General features: G+C 43.9%; 1 protein-coding gene across 1 annotated transcript in view; it reads left to right on the plus strand.

Moving 5' to 3' along the window:
• Positions 1-18,113, plus strand: part of lama1 (laminin, alpha 1) — a 291,180-nt gene that overhangs the window by 141,419 nt on the left and 131,648 nt on the right. Inside the window, exons 16-21 of the mRNA XM_072569885.1 lie at positions 109-220; positions 4,622-4,732; positions 5,329-5,456; positions 6,904-6,990; positions 10,578-10,789; positions 14,948-15,054. Of these exons, the coding sequence (XP_072425986.1) occupies positions 109-220; positions 4,622-4,732; positions 5,329-5,456; positions 6,904-6,990; positions 10,578-10,789; positions 14,948-15,054 (757 nt within the window). The remainder of the gene's footprint in view (positions 1-108; positions 221-4,621; positions 4,733-5,328; positions 5,457-6,903; positions 6,991-10,577; positions 10,790-14,947; positions 15,055-18,113) is intronic.

The following is an 18,113-nucleotide window of genomic DNA, read 5'->3' on the forward strand; positions in this document are numbered from 1 at the left end:
AAGTAGAGAATGGTTATACGTGCCCTGAAACCCTCCTCCACCACACCGCCCCCCCCACAACCCCCAACTGACCCGCCTCACTTTGTAAAATGGTTTGTTGTATTTCAGGCTGAGTTCGGTCACGCTGGATGTTGCAAACCCCAATGCTATCGATATTCTTCCTGCTGTGGATGTTGAACACTGTGAATGCCCACCAGACTACTCTGGCATTTCCTGTGAGGTAATGCAGAAAACTCTTGTCCTCTGCTTGTGTCCTTTACCAATGTGAGTAGTGGTAGCTGAAGAACATTAAAGGAAAGTTGCCCGTCTTGCTGCAGACAACTTGATGCAAGAGTGGCTTCATTGTCTTTCAGTTGTGTAGAGCTGCTCATTACCTCTGTGCAATTGAACTGTGAAAATTATAGACCCTAAAATATTCAGAGGTTTATCCTAAGCAACTAGAAGTGACGTGCACTTTAATATTATTTGAAAAGTAAACACAACTTTCAGAGTGATCCAGAACAACCCTCGTGTGATCTCGGTTTTGCCAAATCAGATCACATTAAATGTGCTGTTGCCAATCTATGTACTTTGTTAATTTTCCACCTCCGTTTTCTTCTGTGTTTACGTTCCTTTCCATTATAGTGTACAATGGAAGTAGAGTCTGTCATAACGATGCAAATGAAATTGGATAAATACATGTAAGGGGAAATAAATTGCAGGACTTTGGGAGAAAGAGTATGGGCTATAGCTGTCTATGATTCTCTGATAGATTTAGCTTCATAGTTCAGGTAATTAAAACATTTCTTATTCAAGTAACTCATTGTGTGAAAATGCTTCTCAACCCCTGTTCCCTTTATGCATCCATTTCACTGACTTTACCCAATGTTTTGTATGAGTTTGTCATCCAGTTGCAATAATCTCTTTTTAAAAATATTTCAAATTTTTGTGTTAAATTCCCTTGTCTGGTTCTGAACTAATGGTCACCATCTTTCTGCTTTCAGTTTGTCATTTCACCTTGTGTATCATCGAACCCCACCACCAGAGTTGACTTTATTTGTCTGTAGTTCCTGGTCTGATTCGCAATTTTCCAATCCTCTGGCACCACCCTTAAATCCAGGGCAAATCAAAAGATAATTGTCACTCTCACTTCATTCAATATCCTTCGGTGTATATCATCCCATCCTGGTATCTTTTCAATGTAATTATCAACTGCTTATCCAATATCCCCTCTGTATCACTTTTAAACCTGTCTAATGACTGATTCCCCCCCTCTGTCATCATTAGTGTTTATCTCACAGGTAAAGACAGATTCAATTAACTCCTTCGCCATGTCTCTTGCCTTGAAGTGTAAATTCCCGTTTTCCTCCTTTTTATCACCCTTTTACAGTTGCCAAGCTTATCGAAGACTTTAGGATATCATTTTATGTTAGTGGCCAGTTATATTTTATAATCCCTCTCTGCTTCTTATATGCTCACCTCTCTTCTGTACCCAGCTTGGTTCTCAGCTGTATGTGCTCTCTGACACTTGTTCAGAGCACCCTTTAACTTCATTTCTATTTCCTTAGTCATTCAGGGAGTTTCGATTGTTTGTCCTATCTTTCCGTTTTGAGTGTATATTCTTTGACTGTACCCAAACCAACTCTTTGAAGGTAGTCCCTTGTTCAGCTGTTGTTTGACCTGCTAACTTTTGGTTCCAGTCTGTCCAGCCCAGCTATGTCCTTACCCTATGTCCCCTCTCCGCTGTTTGATTATTCTTCCTGTACATTGACCAAGGTCATCTTTTTGCCATCATCCTGCACCTTCTGATTGCTATCCTGTAGATGTTTCCCCACTGACATTTGATCTACCTGACCAGCCTCATTCCCAAGAACCAGGTCTAGAAGTGACTCCTTTCCTGTTGGACTGGATAAGTACTGCTGTAGGATATTCTGCTGAACACAATTGAAGAATGCTTTATGTTCACTGCCCCTCACAGTGCCATTATCCCAGTCGATACACCAGTAATTGAAGTCCTACTTATAATAACTCTGTGATGTTTAGTTTACAATGTAATTTCCTTGCAGATTTGTTTCTGTGTATCTTTCCCACAAGCTGGTAGTCTATAGATTTTATCGAGAAATCAAATTGCAGCCTTCGTATTCCTTAGCTGTAATCAAATCGATTCAGTCCTTGAATCCTCTGAAGCATCCTATTTCTCCGGTACTGCAATCCTCTCCTTCAACAAAAAATGTCACTCTGCTCCTTTTTTGCCTCCTTTCCTATCTTGTCTTGAACCACTTGTAACCAGCAATGTTTAACACCCAGACCTCCCCGTCCTTAAGCCGACTGCTCAACCTCATAATCACACGAGGCAGTCAGTTAGCCATACTCCTGAGTCTTCACACACCTAGTCCTTCCTCAGTTTATTTCTCAATCCTTAACTCTCATTAGGAGATACCTGTTGGTTCCATTGTTTATCATGTTTGATAGATATCCCATTGGCCTCACCTCACTGTTAGCAACTCACACTTCCAGGAGCACTCACAATAGAAACTGTTAGAGCTGATGGAACAAGTTCAACAAGTTGGCACATCATGAAGTGCCCTGTTTCTTTTTAATCTGCCAGTTCAGTAATGTAAATTTGCACATGTAAAATAATTTCAGACATGTGTGCCTATTTGTGATTGTAATCTCTGCTCCCAGTTGTGTTTCCCTATCCATGTACTTTCCTGAGTTTCTCTTAGATTACTTACTTACAGTGTGGAAACAGACCCTTTGGCCCAACAAGTCCACACCAACCTGCCGAAGAGCAACCCACCCAGATCCATTCCCCTACATTTACCCCTTCACCTAACACTACGGGTAATTTAGCATGGCCAATTCACCTAACATGCACATTTTTGGACTGTGGGAGGAAACCGGAGCACCCGGAGGAAACCCACGCAGACATTGGGAGAATGTGCAAACTCCACACAGTCAGTCACCTGAGTCGGGAATTGAACCCGGGTCTCTGGCGCTGTGAGGCAGCAGTGCTAACCACTCTGGGGTGGCACACCCCACACTTGACATTTTGTTTGCATTTTTTTAAGGTTGCTGCATCTTCATTGGAAAAGGAATAGGCCATTCATCCTGTCCAGCCTGCTCCACTATTTAATATGATCATGACGGATTGAACACTTTACCCACACTCTCCCTGTGATCCTGCATGCCAGTGACGATCAATAGTTTGTCAACTGGAGAAGGATGGTGGATTTTAACATTGGGCCTGTTTCCTGCTTGCTGCATGGTATAACAGAGTGAGGGCATGGGTTTGGAAAGATGGGATTTTGGTCAGAACTAAACCTCAATTTCTCGCCATCGGACGTAACAAACTGTCATCAACAAACCTGGTAGATCTGAGCCAAGAGATACAAGTTCAATTCCAATCTGCTCCAGAGGTGTGTAATGACATCTCTGACCAGATTGATTAGAAAATATCTAGGAGAAAGTGAGGACTGCAGATGCTGGGGATCAGAGCTTAAAAATGTGTTGCTGGAAAAGCGCAGCAAAAGCATAAGCTTATGCCCGAAACGTCGATTCTCCTTCTCCTTTGATGCTGCCTGACCTGTTGCGCTTTTCCAGCAACACATTTTTAAGTAGAAAATATCTAAACCAGCTTAAGCTCTGCTTCTGCACATGAAGCTCAAACATCAGCTACTATAGTGGTTGCAAAGGGTTGACTGTAATGTGCTCAGACATTTGGCTATATGACCATAATCCATCTTCACTCTCTTTGCTCCTGGAAGAGTAACTCTTCTGTCTTTCAGTGTCTTCTGTCATCAGCCTACCATAGATCTTTCTTCAGTCACTTACCCCACCCACACCTTGCTTAAATCTTATTCCATCTCCAGTTCCAAGTTCAGATGAAAGGACATCAAGCTGAAATGTTAATTCTCTGCGCAATCATGGCACGTCCAGGACCTGCCAGGATTTGTTTCAGATTTCCAGCACCCACAGTATCCTGCTTTTCCCTTGAGCAGCTCCGGGCCTGTTAAAGGATCCGCTGCAAGTCGCTCTGATAAAATGGGGAATAAATGACACCAGCATGTCCCATTTTTGGAAGTGTACAGAGAAGCAGGAATGTATCCGTCCCTCCATGCTTCAGTCGAAGAAGCCCAGTACAGTGCTTGCCTGAAGTACCCTGAAAATGACTGGAACCGTACACTGATGTCACCTCATGGACAGTGTGTCTTGTGCAGTCATCGCCTCTCTAGTGTGCACCCTGAATAAAATATGGTCCAAAGACCAAGATCCAGGAATTTTAAGCATGTTTCCTCACACTATTAATTTTGGTTGTAACTTTCAAACATAGCAGGAAGTTTTTCCAAGCTGATTTCAAAGCGGGGTAAACTTCCTTTTAGAGGCCGAGGAACCGCACTGTATGATGGACATTTTCTGGTAAAATTCTCAGCTGTTTCACGATCTTTGCAATTAGTTGATAAGGGTAGCCCCTGAACCGCACCTCAACCATCAACGTGCACTCTGGAAATTCCTCACGTTTCAGCTGAACCAAATCTGAAGAAAAGGAAGGAATCTGTTTGCAATATCTTATAAATTACAGTGGAGTATGTTGAGACCCAATAGAAATGCCTCACAATGGGAATTTTATTCTTTTCACCAGTCTTGTTCCCCAGGTTTTTATCGTGTCGATGGAATCTTGTTTGGAGGAATCTGCCAGCAGTGTGAATGTAATGGCCACGCCACAGAATGTGACACTAACGGCACTTGCTTGGTAAGTTCAATGGTCTACAATGTGAGGTGAAATCCTAATAAAGCAGAACCTCATGGCACACTGCAATTGGTTCTTGGACAATTTCATATTTCTTTTTAAAATACTGCTTAAATAAAGACGGAATCAACAAATGAGAACTTGTCGGGATGGCATTTGTCTGGTCTTTAACACATTGCTTTTCATGTGGGCTTGCTGTGTATATATTGGCTGCCCCTACAGTGAAGGCTGCATACAGTCTACATTAGATTCCCTACAGTGTGGAAACAGGCCCTTCAGCCCAACAAGTCCACACCGAAGAGTAATCCACCCAGATCCATCTTCCCCTGACACTGCACCTAACCTGCACATCCTTTGGAAACCAGAGTACCCAGAGGAAACCCGTACAGACGCGGGGAGAATGTGCAAACTCCACACAGACAGACACCTGAGCCGGGAATCAAGCCCAAGTCGCTGGCACTGTGAGGCAGCAGTGCTAACCACCAAGCCCCCATGCCTCCCCTGTGCCGTTCATGTCTGAACTATTTTACTGGCCGCTAAGCACTTTTGGATGCAGTCATCTCTAAATGCGTGTCTGCTCTTTTTCCACCTACTCCCAGGGCTGTCAGCACAATACAACCGGCCGCAATTGTGACCAGTGCTCCCTTGGATTGTACGGTGATGCCAGCAGAGGGACGAGTGAAGATTGTCAGCCGTGTGCTTGCCCACTGAACATTTCCTCCAACAAGTAAGCCTACTGTGCTTTGTTTTGCAAGGCAAATTAATAAACACTGTTGCCTTAGTAACTCTAATCATGGCAATAAAGAGAAAATTCACTCTGAAATTGACAATTAGGAAATCCTCTCGGCACATTTATTTTGCGTACTTGAAAGTAGCATGGTCTCCCACAGAGATATAATGACATCTCACAATGTAGAATAAATTACACTCAATATATTCTTGAAGTTCACCGTCAAATATTGAGATACGCTTAAATCCATTGTCCAGTTTGCAAATATAACCACCAGACTGATAACCAAGATATTTATGTTAAATTATTGGATACAGAAGAAGATGTTTGAGCTTCTATTATTATTTGGATACTTAGTTCATCAATAAAATAATGATGTTTATTGAAAGTAACCTCTCTGTTTTGGTACTAAAGTTGGCACCCTTTTGGAATGATAGAAGTGAAAGCAAGTTGGAGTAATCACTCGATTGGACAATTTATTTAAACCTAACTGGCATTTGTTATTTAAGAGAGATGAACATTTTTACCATTTGATTTAACATTGTAATGCTATGTTTCAGTTCACTGATGGAGTTTGATTTGTTGTGGTAATGTGCATGTGTTGGGGTCCTGGAGCTATGATTAGTGATTCTAGTAGCTCCACTAAAATCAGAGCATTGGAGAAGCTCAGCAGGTCTGGCAGCATCTGTGGAGAGAGAGGCAAGAGTTAACATACCAGGTCCTGAATGACTCTTTATTCAGAACTTCGAGAGCTTAGAGTCTCTACAGTGTGGAAACAGGCCCTTTGGCCCAATAAGTCCACACTGACCCTCCTGAAAAGTAACCCATCCAGATCCATTCCCCAACCCTATTATCCTAAATTTACCCTTGACTAACGCACCTAACCTACACGTTTCTAAACACGATGCGCAATTTAGCATGGCCAATTCACCTAACATGCACATCTTTGGATTGTGGGAGGAAACCCACACAGACACAGACAGAATGTGCAAACTCCACACAGAGGTTGGAATCGAGCCTGGGACCCTGGTACTGTGAGGCAGCAGCACTAACCACTGAGCCACCATGCCACCCAGAAATTGAGCTTCAGTGAGCCTGACGTGATTCGAACAGGCGACCTTCTGATCTGGAGTCAGACACCGTTGCACCACAAGCCTGCACTTCTCCAGTTCTGAAGAAGAGTTGTATCAGATTTGAAACATTAACTCTATTTCCCTCTCCTCAGAGGCTGCCAGACCTGCGGACTCTCTCTGACATGTTCCAGTTTTGTTTCAGGTCTCCAGCCTCGGCTGTATTTTGTTTTAGTGGGATCACCAATGTTTTTCTCAGCACGTGACTGACTGGGGATCTATCCCGCTCTTACTGCCTGCCATTGCAGATTGCCAAGCAACCTATTTGGTCACATTTGAATGCACTTTTGTCATGGTGTTTATTATTTCTTTAGCTTCAGCCCAACCTGCTACTTAAACAAAACAGGAAGCGTCATATGTGACCAGTGCCAGCCAGGCTACACAGGGATCAGATGCAACAGGTAATTGATAACAATGTTGGAATGTTGATCAATGGTTTTCAGTTAAAGGGGGAAAACCTCTGCTCCTTCTGATTGGTGAGCTCAGAGGTGGGAAGGGCATGGATTACAGCATTATTCTGACGTTCCTGCCCCTCACCCCGTTGCCAAATTGACGTTCTGGGTGGGGAGGCCTAGGGCTGAGCTTCCAACCCTCCGGCCAATTGAGGGACTGAGGTGATTGTACAGTGGCCATTTAAGAGTTCACCACCTCCGCCATTTGCAGACGTGCCTACTGCCATGTGACTCACACTGAAACTAAAACGTTGGGACTTTCTTGTCACTACCTGCCAACCCTCCTCTTCCAGGGGTGGGGAAGGGGAGGAGCCTGAGGAGAGTGGGTTGGTGGAGCGGACCCTCAAAGACACTCAATGGCTGATCAAGAGATTGGACATCAGGAGGGAAAGTGAACCCACTTCAGCCCCCTTGTCCTTGTTCATATTTACCCTACAATCCCCTCCCTGACCATGAAACCTCAGTTCCTGTGAAATCAGACATGAAGTCCCTCATATAGTTTGTCTGAGGGTAATTGGTTCCATCAAAGACCAGTTACCCACAGATGGAGTCAGAGTCACATGCAGCATGGAAGCATTCAGCCCTTGAAGCTTGCTCTGCCATTGTTTGTCATCATGGTCAATCATCCACCTCAAAACCCTTTGATTCCTTTAGTCCTAAGACGTATAATTAACTCCTTCTTGTATCAATGCAGGTTTTGTCTTCAATAGTGTTGTGTAGCAGAGAATTCCACAGGCTCTCTGGGTGCAGAAATTTCTCCTTATCTCAGTCCTAAGTAGCCCAGTTTATATCCTTAGAGTGTTACCCTCATGATGGGCTCCCCAGTCATTAGGGATATCCATCCTATAAAGGAGCAGGACTTGCATTGATATTTGGACACGACCTGATACCTCAAAGCTGTTACATTCATTGAAGAACCTTTTAAAGTGTGTCACTACTGTAATGGAAACTAATTTGAACACTACAAGGAGGCTTACATAAGGTTGAGGAAACAAGGTTCAGACAGAGCGTTGGAGGGATACAGGATAGCCAGGAGGGAGCTGAAGAAAGGGATTAGTGGGAGACTGTGTATTGAGTCGGAAGAGATAGGAGAGGTCTTGAATGAGTACTTTACTTCAGTATTTACAAATGAGAGGGACCGTATTGTTGAAGAGGAGAGTATGAAACGGACTGGTAAGCTAGTGGAGATACCTGTTAGGAAGGAAGATGTGTTGGGCATTTTCAAAAATTTGAGGATAGACAAGTTCCCCCGGACCTGACGGTATATATCCTAGGATTATGTGGGAAGCAAGAGAGGAAATTGCAGAACTGTTGGCAATGATCTTTTCGTCTTCACTGTCAATGGGGGTGGTGCCAGGGGACTGGAGAGTGGCGAATGTTGTGCCCCTGTTCAAAAAAGGGAATAGGGATAACCCCGGGAATTACATGCCAGTTAGTCTTACTTCGGTGATAGGCAAAGTAATGGAAAGGTTAGTGAGGGATAGGATTTATGAGTATCTGGAAAGACACTGCTTGATTAGGGACAGCCAGCACGGATTTGTGAGGGGTAGGTCTTGCCTTACAAGTCTTAATGAATTATTTGAGGAGGTGACCAAGCATGTGGGTGAGTGTAGAGCAGTGGATGTAGTGTACATGGATTTTAGTAAGGCATTTGATAAGATTCCCCATGGTAGGCTTATGTGGAAAGTCAGGAGGCATGGGATAGTGGGAAGTTTGGCCAGTTGGATAGAGAACTGGCTAACCGGTCGAAGTCAGAGAGTGGTGGTAGATGGTAAATATTCAGCCTGGAGCCTAGTTACAAGTGGAGTTCCTCAGGGATCAGTTTTGGGTCCTCTGCTGTTTGTAATTTTTATGAATGACTTGGAAGAGGGAGTCGAAGACTGGGTCAGTAAATTTGCAGACGATACAAAGATTGGTGGAGTTGTGGATAGTGAGGAGGGCTGTTGTCAGCTGCAAAGGGACTTAGATATGATTCAGAGCTGGGCTGAGGAGTGGCAGATGGAGTTCAACCCTGTCAAGTGTGAGTTTGTCCATTTTGGAAGGTCAAATAAGAATGCGGAATACACGGTTAACGGTAGGGTTCTTAGTAAGGCGGAGGAGCAGAGGGATCTTGGGGTCTATGTTCATAGCTCTTTGAAAGTTGCCACTCAGGTGGATAGAGCTTGTAAGAAGGCCTATGGTGTATTAGCGTTCATTAGCAGAGGGATTGAATTCAAGAGTCGTGAGGTGATGTTGCAGTTGTACAGGATGTTGGTAAGGCCACATTTGGAGTACTGTGTGCAGTTCTGGTCGCCTCATTTTAGGAAAGATGTGGAAGCGTTGGAGAAAGTGCAGAGGAGATTTACCAGGATGTTGCCTGGAATGGAGAATAGGTCGTACGAGGATAGGTTGAGAGTGATGGCCTTTTCTCATTGGAACGGCGAAGGATGAGGGGTGACTTGATAGAGGTTTATAAGATGATCAGGGGAATAGATAGAGTAGACAGTCAGAGACTTTTTCCCCGGGTACAACAGAGTGTTACAAGGGGACATAAATTTAAGGTGAAGGGTGGAAGGTATAGGGGGGATGTCAGGGGTAGGTTCTTTACCCAGAGAGTGGTGGGGGCATGGAATGTGCTGCATGTGGGAGTGGCAGAGTCAGAATCATTGGTGACCTTTAAGCGGCAATTGGATAGGTACATGGATAGGTGCTTAAGCTAGGACAAATGTTCATGGGCCGAAGGGCCTGTTCTGTGCTGTATTGTTCTATGTCCTAAGATCCTCCAAATAGCAATATGGAAATGACCGTATAATCTGTATTATTGCACCTTGAGTTGAGGGATGAGTATTGCCCAGGCTGCTGGAAATAATTCCACAGGGTTTTTGAACTGGAACAGACAGGTGGGCCCTTAGTTCATGTGTCAATTGAAAGACAGCACCTCGCCTCGGCCCCACAGTGGAGTGTCAGCATTGATTCCTGTGCTCAGGCCCCGGAGTGAAGATTCAGTCATGATCTGACACTTGTAAGCTAACTGCTGATTTAAAACGTAATCAATTATTTGTGCTCTTCACTAAAACCTATAGAATCCCCACAGTGTGGAAGCAGGCCATTCAGCCCATCAAGGGCACACAACTCTCTGAAGAGCAGCCCACCCCCCCCACCTATCCCATGGATAATCCACCTAACCTACACACCACTGGACAGTGCAGGCAATTTTGCGTCTGCACATCTTTGTGACTGTGGGAGGGAAACCCATGCAAACACAGGGAGAATGTGCAAACTCCACACAAACAGTCACCTGAGGCTGGGATCGAACTTTGCTCATACCACTCAATTAGACACTCCAATTCCAAATGTTTAATTCAAGAACAATTGCAGGTAACTGAATGAAAATAGTACCTTTTAGTTTTGAGTTTTATAATTAGTCAGCAATTCCACCAGGAGGGTTTTAACACTGACACTGGTGACCTTCTGTCTGAGTCTTCCTGCAAAGGTCACACTGAACCATGTTCAATCACAAGGGTCGCGAAACTCATTTGTAAATTCTCTCTGCGTAGGTGTGCTGATGGTTACTATGGAAACCCAACAACACCCGGAGAGTCCTGTGTGCCGTGTGACTGTAACGGCAACGTTGAGGTGTCAGTGCCAGGAAACTGTGACACGGTGACAGGAGAGTGTCTGAAATGTATTGGGAACACGGCAGGAATACAGTGCGAGCAGTGTGCGGAGGGATTTTTCGGTGATGCAGTTGTCGCCAAGAACTGCCGCAGTGAGTAAAAAGCAAAATGTGAGGCAGGAGGGGTACAGAGAAGAATGGTTTTTATTTTTTTTTTAAAAAAAGCCCGGTTGCAATATCTTTTCTTGAAGCTTTTTGGAGGAAGGACGTTATATAAAATGGAAGACACCTGGCCATCAGGAAACCTGCCTGTGACCCCACACACTGCAGCTGTGGGGAAGATGCTTGCTGTCAACACTTCAGGGTGAAAGGTGACAGCACTGTGACCTGTTTCTGGGACAGAGAGAGGCAGCGGTCAGAGGTGGTTAGGCAGTGGGGCCCCTACCTTCCATCGCAGCTGGGGAGGGGGAGGTGAGTGGTATACTAATAGAATCCCTGCAGTGTGGAAGTAGGCAATTCAGCCCATCAGATCCACACTGCCCCTACACCGAGCATCCCATGCAGATCCACCCCCCTACCCTATCTTACCCCTGTAAACCTGCATCTCTCATGGCTAGTCCACTAAGCCAGTATGTGTTTGGACTGTTGGGAGGAAACCCACGCAGACACAGGGAGAATTTGCAAGCTCCACTCAGACAGTCACCCAAGGCTGGGATTGAACCCAGGTTGTTGGTGCTATGAGACTGTAGTGCTAACTGCTGAACCACCATGCCATCCCCAACTCCACCTTGATGTTTCTGGCTGTTCACCCAAACTCTGACATTCTGCCCTTGTGACCCAAACTTGGCTGATTTGAAAATTTAAAGCAAACTCAATAATTATGGGGGTGTCATGTAAACATCAATGAAGCTGTCCTGCTGTGGGCGTTTTCTCTCCACCTGAATGCTCCATGTTAATCGGCATTGAGCCGAATAGGAAAATGTTGGAGCTTTATCGCTTCCAAGGGAGGATCAGAGCTGAGGGGAAGAGGGAGTGAAATGAGGCCTGTGGTTGAATGGTCTGTCAGAGCGTTGAAATGATTGGAGGCATTTTCCTTTAAGACAAATGGGGGCTGTCAGCAGAACAAGTAAAAGGAAAAAGCTTCTTTTCAATGATGGGAAGATTTTGTGTGTGTGTGTGTGTGTGTGAAGAATGCAACATAAATTTCAGATTGAGTGACCAGACATCTGGCTGAGGCGATGGATGAGTTTTGGAGGCCTGTTGGGATGTAGAGCCCCCAGAGAACAGAGCATCACCCCCAAAATGATGTGCCGACCTTGCTTCCCCACCTCTCTGGTAAAGTTTTGAAAACCAGACTCTCCTACACCTGGCTGCACAGCACTCCCCAGCACCCTATGGCAGCAGAGGTACATTGACGGCAAACATTGGCTTAATTCGAGGACCCGTATCAGTGTTGGAATGAGAGTGTGCTGTGTTGTCAGGGGTGTAATGTTTAACTGAGACCATGTCTGCCTGTTCAAGTGCACAGAAAGATCCCATGGCACTCTATAACGATCAGTTAGTAGTGCCCCTGCCCAACATCACCACAAACTGATTACTGCAAATTCATTTCATTTGCTCTGTGTGGTATCTTGTGTGCATTTTGATTGTCGCAGTTAGCCACACGTCTGTCCAAGAAATACATTTTGTGAGATCTCTGAAATAGGTTTGCAGACTCTTTAAGGAGCTGATTCCTGTTTTCCCAATGAGCATAAGATTAGGCGCTGATCCCACCCCTCCAAATTCAGGGGGGCTGCAGATAGACTCAGCACTGGTTCATGTGAAAGTGCTGCTGTCTGGTGTTTTAGGAGTGCTGCATTGTGTTGCTGCTGGTTAGTGGTCTCACACACAGACACCTGAGGTAGATATGACAGAGTAGAACATAGAAAAGTACAGCACAGAACAAGCCCTTTGGCCCACGATGTTGAGCCGAGGATTAATCCTAATGTAAAAGAAAGTAACTTAACCTACGCACCCCTCAATTCACTGCTATCCATGTTCATGTCCAGCAGTTGCTTAAATGTCCCTAATGACTCTGCTTCCACCACTACCGCTGGCAATTCATGCATTTATAACTCTCTGCGTAAAGAACCTACCTCTGCTGTCTCCTTTATACTTTCCTCCTAATATCTTCAAACTCTGACCCCTCGTGCCAGTCAATCCGGCCCTGGGGAAAAGTCTCTGGCTATTGACTCTATCCACTTAAATGGGAAGATGTGTTGTGGCTTCCTTTGTGAAGTTTTCATAACAAGAGCAAAAAGAAACACAGCTTGCATTTGTATAGCACCTTTTAATGCAGAGTGGTGCAAGCCACTTCACAGAAGCATTGCAAACTGAAATAGGTCATTGAGGTGAACAAGGTGATGTACATACCAGGGGAAAATGAAGAACGTTTGAAAATGCAAGAATGTGAAACCACGGATGCACATCGAGGCCACCATAAGTGATCCAGCGGGTCACATGAAGTAGCACTGGTGGAGAATCTTTGTTCCCTTTAATGCTGCTTCAGCTGTACATGGTTAACCCAAAACTCCAGTACTGACGTCATCACAGCAATGCAAAGTCACTCATGTCAATGCCTGGTTACCCCAGCCTGTTCTTCATGCTGCAAGCAGTCATCAGGCCTGAATGCACATGCTCTTTCACCAAGATGACATTGTCTGCCTTTTTGATGGTGATCAATGAGCTTTCAGGTCGTCCATAGGGTCTGGGCATCTCTGACATGTGTTGCCCATCACTGACTGCTTTGTTCGGCCATTTCAGAGGGTAGATAAGTGTCAGCCACATTGATGTGGGTCTGGAGTCACATGTAGGCCAGACGAGGTGAGGATGGCAGATTTCCAGGCGGCATCTGTGGAGAGAAGTCGGAGTTCGCGTTTCAGAGCCACGTAACTAAGGAAGGGTCACTGAACCTGAAACGTTAACTCTGATTTCTCTCCACAGATGCTGCCTGAACTGCTGAGCTTTTCCAGCAAATTCTGTTTCTGATTTCCAGCATTTGCTGGAATTTTGGATTTTTAACTGGCAGATGTTCTTCCCTAAGTGTCCGTCTAGTGAAGCAAATGGTGTTTTACATCATTCTGCCATAGGTCCATAGTCAGACTAGCTTCCCAATTCCAATTTTTAATCATTTATTGAAATTAATCTTTGAACCTGTATCCCCAGAGTATATATTAATAATCCAGTGACCTGACCACAATGCCATCAACTCTCTAGAGATCTCATTTTCAAATTTTTGTTTAGCACCTCACTAAATGGGTGTTACACAACCTGTTTAATGTTCCACACCATTGGAACCTCAGTGTACCAAAGTTCAAGACTAAACCAGGGTGGGAGCTAGAAATCTGAAATAGAAACCTAACCAAGGTCATAGTCTCATGGTATGGGGTAGGCCATGTCAGACTGAGATGAGGAGAATTTCCTTCTCACCCAGGGAGTGGAATTCTCTTCCACAGAAAGTGATTGAGATCAAAACATTGAATATTTTTAAAAAGGAGATTTTGCTAAAGGGATTAAAGAGTGAGGGAAAAAGTGGGAGCTTGGTGCTGAGTTGGGTGATCATATCCTTTGGTGGAGCACACATGAAGGGCTGAGTGGAATTCTCCTGTTTTCTGTGTTTCTATGGCGCTGGAGAAACTCAGCAGATCTGGCAGCGTTTGTGAAGAGAGAGAGAAAAACAGAGTTAATGCTTCAAATGTTGCTTTTAATTTTGATTATTCTTGACGAGACTCCGTTTGTCAGTAAGATGTATTAAATGCTTGAAAGCTCTGATATCCTTCCTTACTCAGCGAATGTCTATTTGTCCTCATCGCCTTGAGGGGGGATCAATACCTCTGGCCAGTCACATTGTTATCAGTGGGAATCTGTGGAAAAGGAGTGGAATAAAGGGAGATCCGGCATGCTCACCAGATTTGAAGATTGAAAGATAAACCATTGTACGGCTCTAATCGAAATGCTAACAACCCAATTTCAGACTCTTTCAAGGAGCTCAGCGTTTTGTGTGAGGAGTAATGGCAATTTGACAACTATTTTGTCAAAGTCTGTTGACTGAACAGAAAACCAGCTGCCTGTTAGCCTGATCTGTTTGCCGGGATTTATCGGTATAAAACTAGATTTGACAATTTGCAAGAACAAAACTCTTAACAGTTTCTCAACTCAAATGGCCTGTTGATGTCTAGTGCCACCTACAGGCAAAGAAAGTAAGCTGCATGAAGCTCTTTCCTCTAGGTCAGTACCAGGTTTGTTCATAGCTTTTGACCCTTTGTGTTTCAGCTTGTGACTGCAATGTGAATGGTTCCTATGGTGAGGCATGTGACCCCAAGACCGGCCATTGCCAGTGCAAGTCCAATGTTCTGGGGCAGAAGTGTGACCACTGTTTGGTATGTACTTACAGTTCCTATGCACTGTTTAAACAACCAGTCATACTGAACCCTGTGTCCTAATACAACACACAGAATAAGAAATGAGATTTGATGGTGAGATCACCAAAGAATTACCTCAATATTTATCATAATACCCTCAGTAGTTGATAGGAAACCACAAGTTTCTTGCTGTGTGATCCTTTAGCTTTACCTGATGGCACAGTGCAAGTTTAAATCCACAAGCAAGTTTTCAATATAGGATAATATCTGTATTACTTAAATAAAAGCCAGATGCCTAAACCTTTACATCACAACAAAAGAATCTAATTCATGTTACAGCCTGAAGCAACTGCTGAACCACATTAACACTGCCCTGAGATTTGGATTTTTTTTTCAATTTAATTTCTAATCGTGGCACTGATCTGATTCAGTAATGAGACATTTTGACTTGTCTTCAGACAGCTTAAGTAAGGCTCATCAGACACGGTTGTAAGGCTTTTATTCATCTGAAGTATTCAAATACAGAGAAAACAGAGGGATGCTATAGCTGTAATCTTATTGAGGAGTTTAGATGTGATCATTCTGAAAGCCATGCTCAGCATCTAATTGGCTCTTTTCCAAGCTCCGTAATACCTGGTTATCATTTTGACACGTCCAATGCTCTCTAACATTGTTCAGCAGGGAGATGACATTTTCATTTCTGCTTTTTCTCCCTCTTTTAAAAATTGTTTTTGACATTTCCAGATGGCCAGAAATAATTGAGAGTGAAGGATTGCTATCTGTTGTATAATTATTTTGCCTTTATTGAATAGTAATTATGTTATGACTAAGAGAGAGTGGCTACATTGTATTGAAGTGCCTAATCCTCTTGATCACCTCAAACACGGGATGGAAACGCTGTATCGTGGACTGATGAGACAGTTACACTTGGGGAATTTTCCACAAAGTGGAATCCCGGAGCTGATCTTCCTCTTTGAAATGCATTTTGGGAGTGGGGTCATTGCATGGCTGACAAACTGTACTCCTGACTAATGCATCCATTGCCCAGGCCTTTGCTCACCATTTACCACAGGCTTTGGATTTGTAGTGCAGCTTCGAGCTGGGAAGCGTTGGGAAGGTCTGGCCTGACTTCAATGATGACCGCATGGCTCTGAATAATGTTTAGAGGCCCCATTGACATCACCACTTCCTAATCTCACTTTCCGCCTACCCAGTCACCCATTCCACCGCACTGCTCCATTATGGCCCCATCACGTAGCCTCCAGGGTAAGTCACCCAGTATGCACACTGTACAGTCTTCACATTCAATACAATATCAGTGGAGAATATCTTCTATTTCTTGGAGGAAAAAGATAAACCTCTCTCAATTTAACAAAAGCTAGAAAGCAAAGCTCAGCAACTAATTCACTTATTCTCATCCTCAATAATATCTGATAATCATTCTCATACGTCATTGCTTTTTAAATTGTGTACAGTAGTGAGATGGTGTCTTATTGGGAAAAGAATGCATTCAACGATGTGATGAAAACCTTAATATTTCTGATCCTGTTATTCTGTACACTAATGGTAAGGGAGTGTTGCTGAACAAAGAGACCTTAGAGTGCAGGTTCATAGCTCCTTGAAAGTGGAGTCACAGATAGATAGGATAGTGAAGAAGGCGTTTGGTATGCTTTACTTTATTGGTCAGAGTATTGAGTACAGGAGTTGGGAGGTCATATTGCAGCAGTACATGACATTGGTTAGGCCACTTTTGGAATACTGTGTGCAAATCTGGTCTCCTTCCTATTGGAAAGATGTGAATCTTGAAAAGGTTCAGAAAAGATTTACAAGGCTGTTGAATGGTTGGAGGATTTGAGCTATAGGGAGAGGTTGAATAGGCTAGGGCTGTTTTCCATGTAACGTCAGAGGTTGAAGGTTGACCTTATAGAAGTTTAGACAATCATAAGGGGCATGGATAGGATTAATAGACAAAGTCTCTTCCCTAGGGTGGGACAGTCCAGAACTAGAGGTTTAGGGTGAAAGGGGAAAGATATAAAAGAGACCTAAGGGGCAATTTTTATCATGCAGAGGGTGGTACGTGTATGGAATGAGCTGCCAGAGGAAGTGGTGGAGGCTGGTACAATTGCAACATTTAAGAGGCATTTGGATGGGTATATGAATAGGAAGGGATATGGGCCGGGTGCTGACAGGTGGGACTAGATTGGGTTGGGATATCTGGTCGGCATGGACGGGTTGGACTGAAGGGTCTGTTTCTTTGCTGTATATCTTGATGACTCTATGTTAGCAAATACGTCAAAGACACTGTAAATTCAGCTGAATGGAACATGTACTATCCTGTAAACAGTTAGTACTTGACAGTCAGCCAGGCATTAATGTTAGTAACCTCTCTCAAAGCAAAAGAGTAATCTCTCAAATGGAAAGAAAGTAAAGTGCTTATTTTAACTTGTTAAAAAACGAATACCTATCAATAGCTGGATAATTGATCATGAGTTACAAACACCTTGTTGGAACTTAGAGCACTTTAATATAGAGCAACATGACTGGGCTGTTCCCAGAAATACCATTATACAAAGTTTTGGATGGTAAGGAAATCAAGGAAGTGATAAAAGGGGTGATTGAAGATTCTAAATATGAAGATGAATATTTTTAATTTTGACGCATTGATAGCATTGCCACAGTATGTAGTGAAGACAAGATTGATCAGTAAGGCAAGAGTGAAGACTGCAGATGCTGGAAACCAGTATTTAGATTAGAGTGGTGCTGGAAAAGCACAGCAGGTCAGGCAGCATCCGAGGAGCAGGAAAATTGATCTTTCGGGCAAAAGCCCTTCTTCAGGAATGTTCCTGCTCCTCGGATGCTGCCTGACCTGCTGTGCTTTTCCAGCACCACTCTAATCTAAAGATTGATCAGTAAGTCATACTTTGTTCAGGTTGAGATACAGAAGTCAGAGCTGCCATTGATAGAGTGTAGAGAATGAGACACTGGGTGGGAAGGCATTGCAATAGTCAAGTCTACAGCTTGCAAAGATACGGAGGTACTAGTGTTGGACTGGGGTGGATAAGGTCAGAAGTCATATG

Source organism: Chiloscyllium punctatum, chromosome 5, assembly GCF_047496795.1.
Source record: "Chiloscyllium punctatum isolate Juve2018m chromosome 5, sChiPun1.3, whole genome shotgun sequence".
Lineage (NCBI taxonomy): Eukaryota > Metazoa > Chordata > Chondrichthyes > Orectolobiformes > Hemiscylliidae > Chiloscyllium > Chiloscyllium punctatum.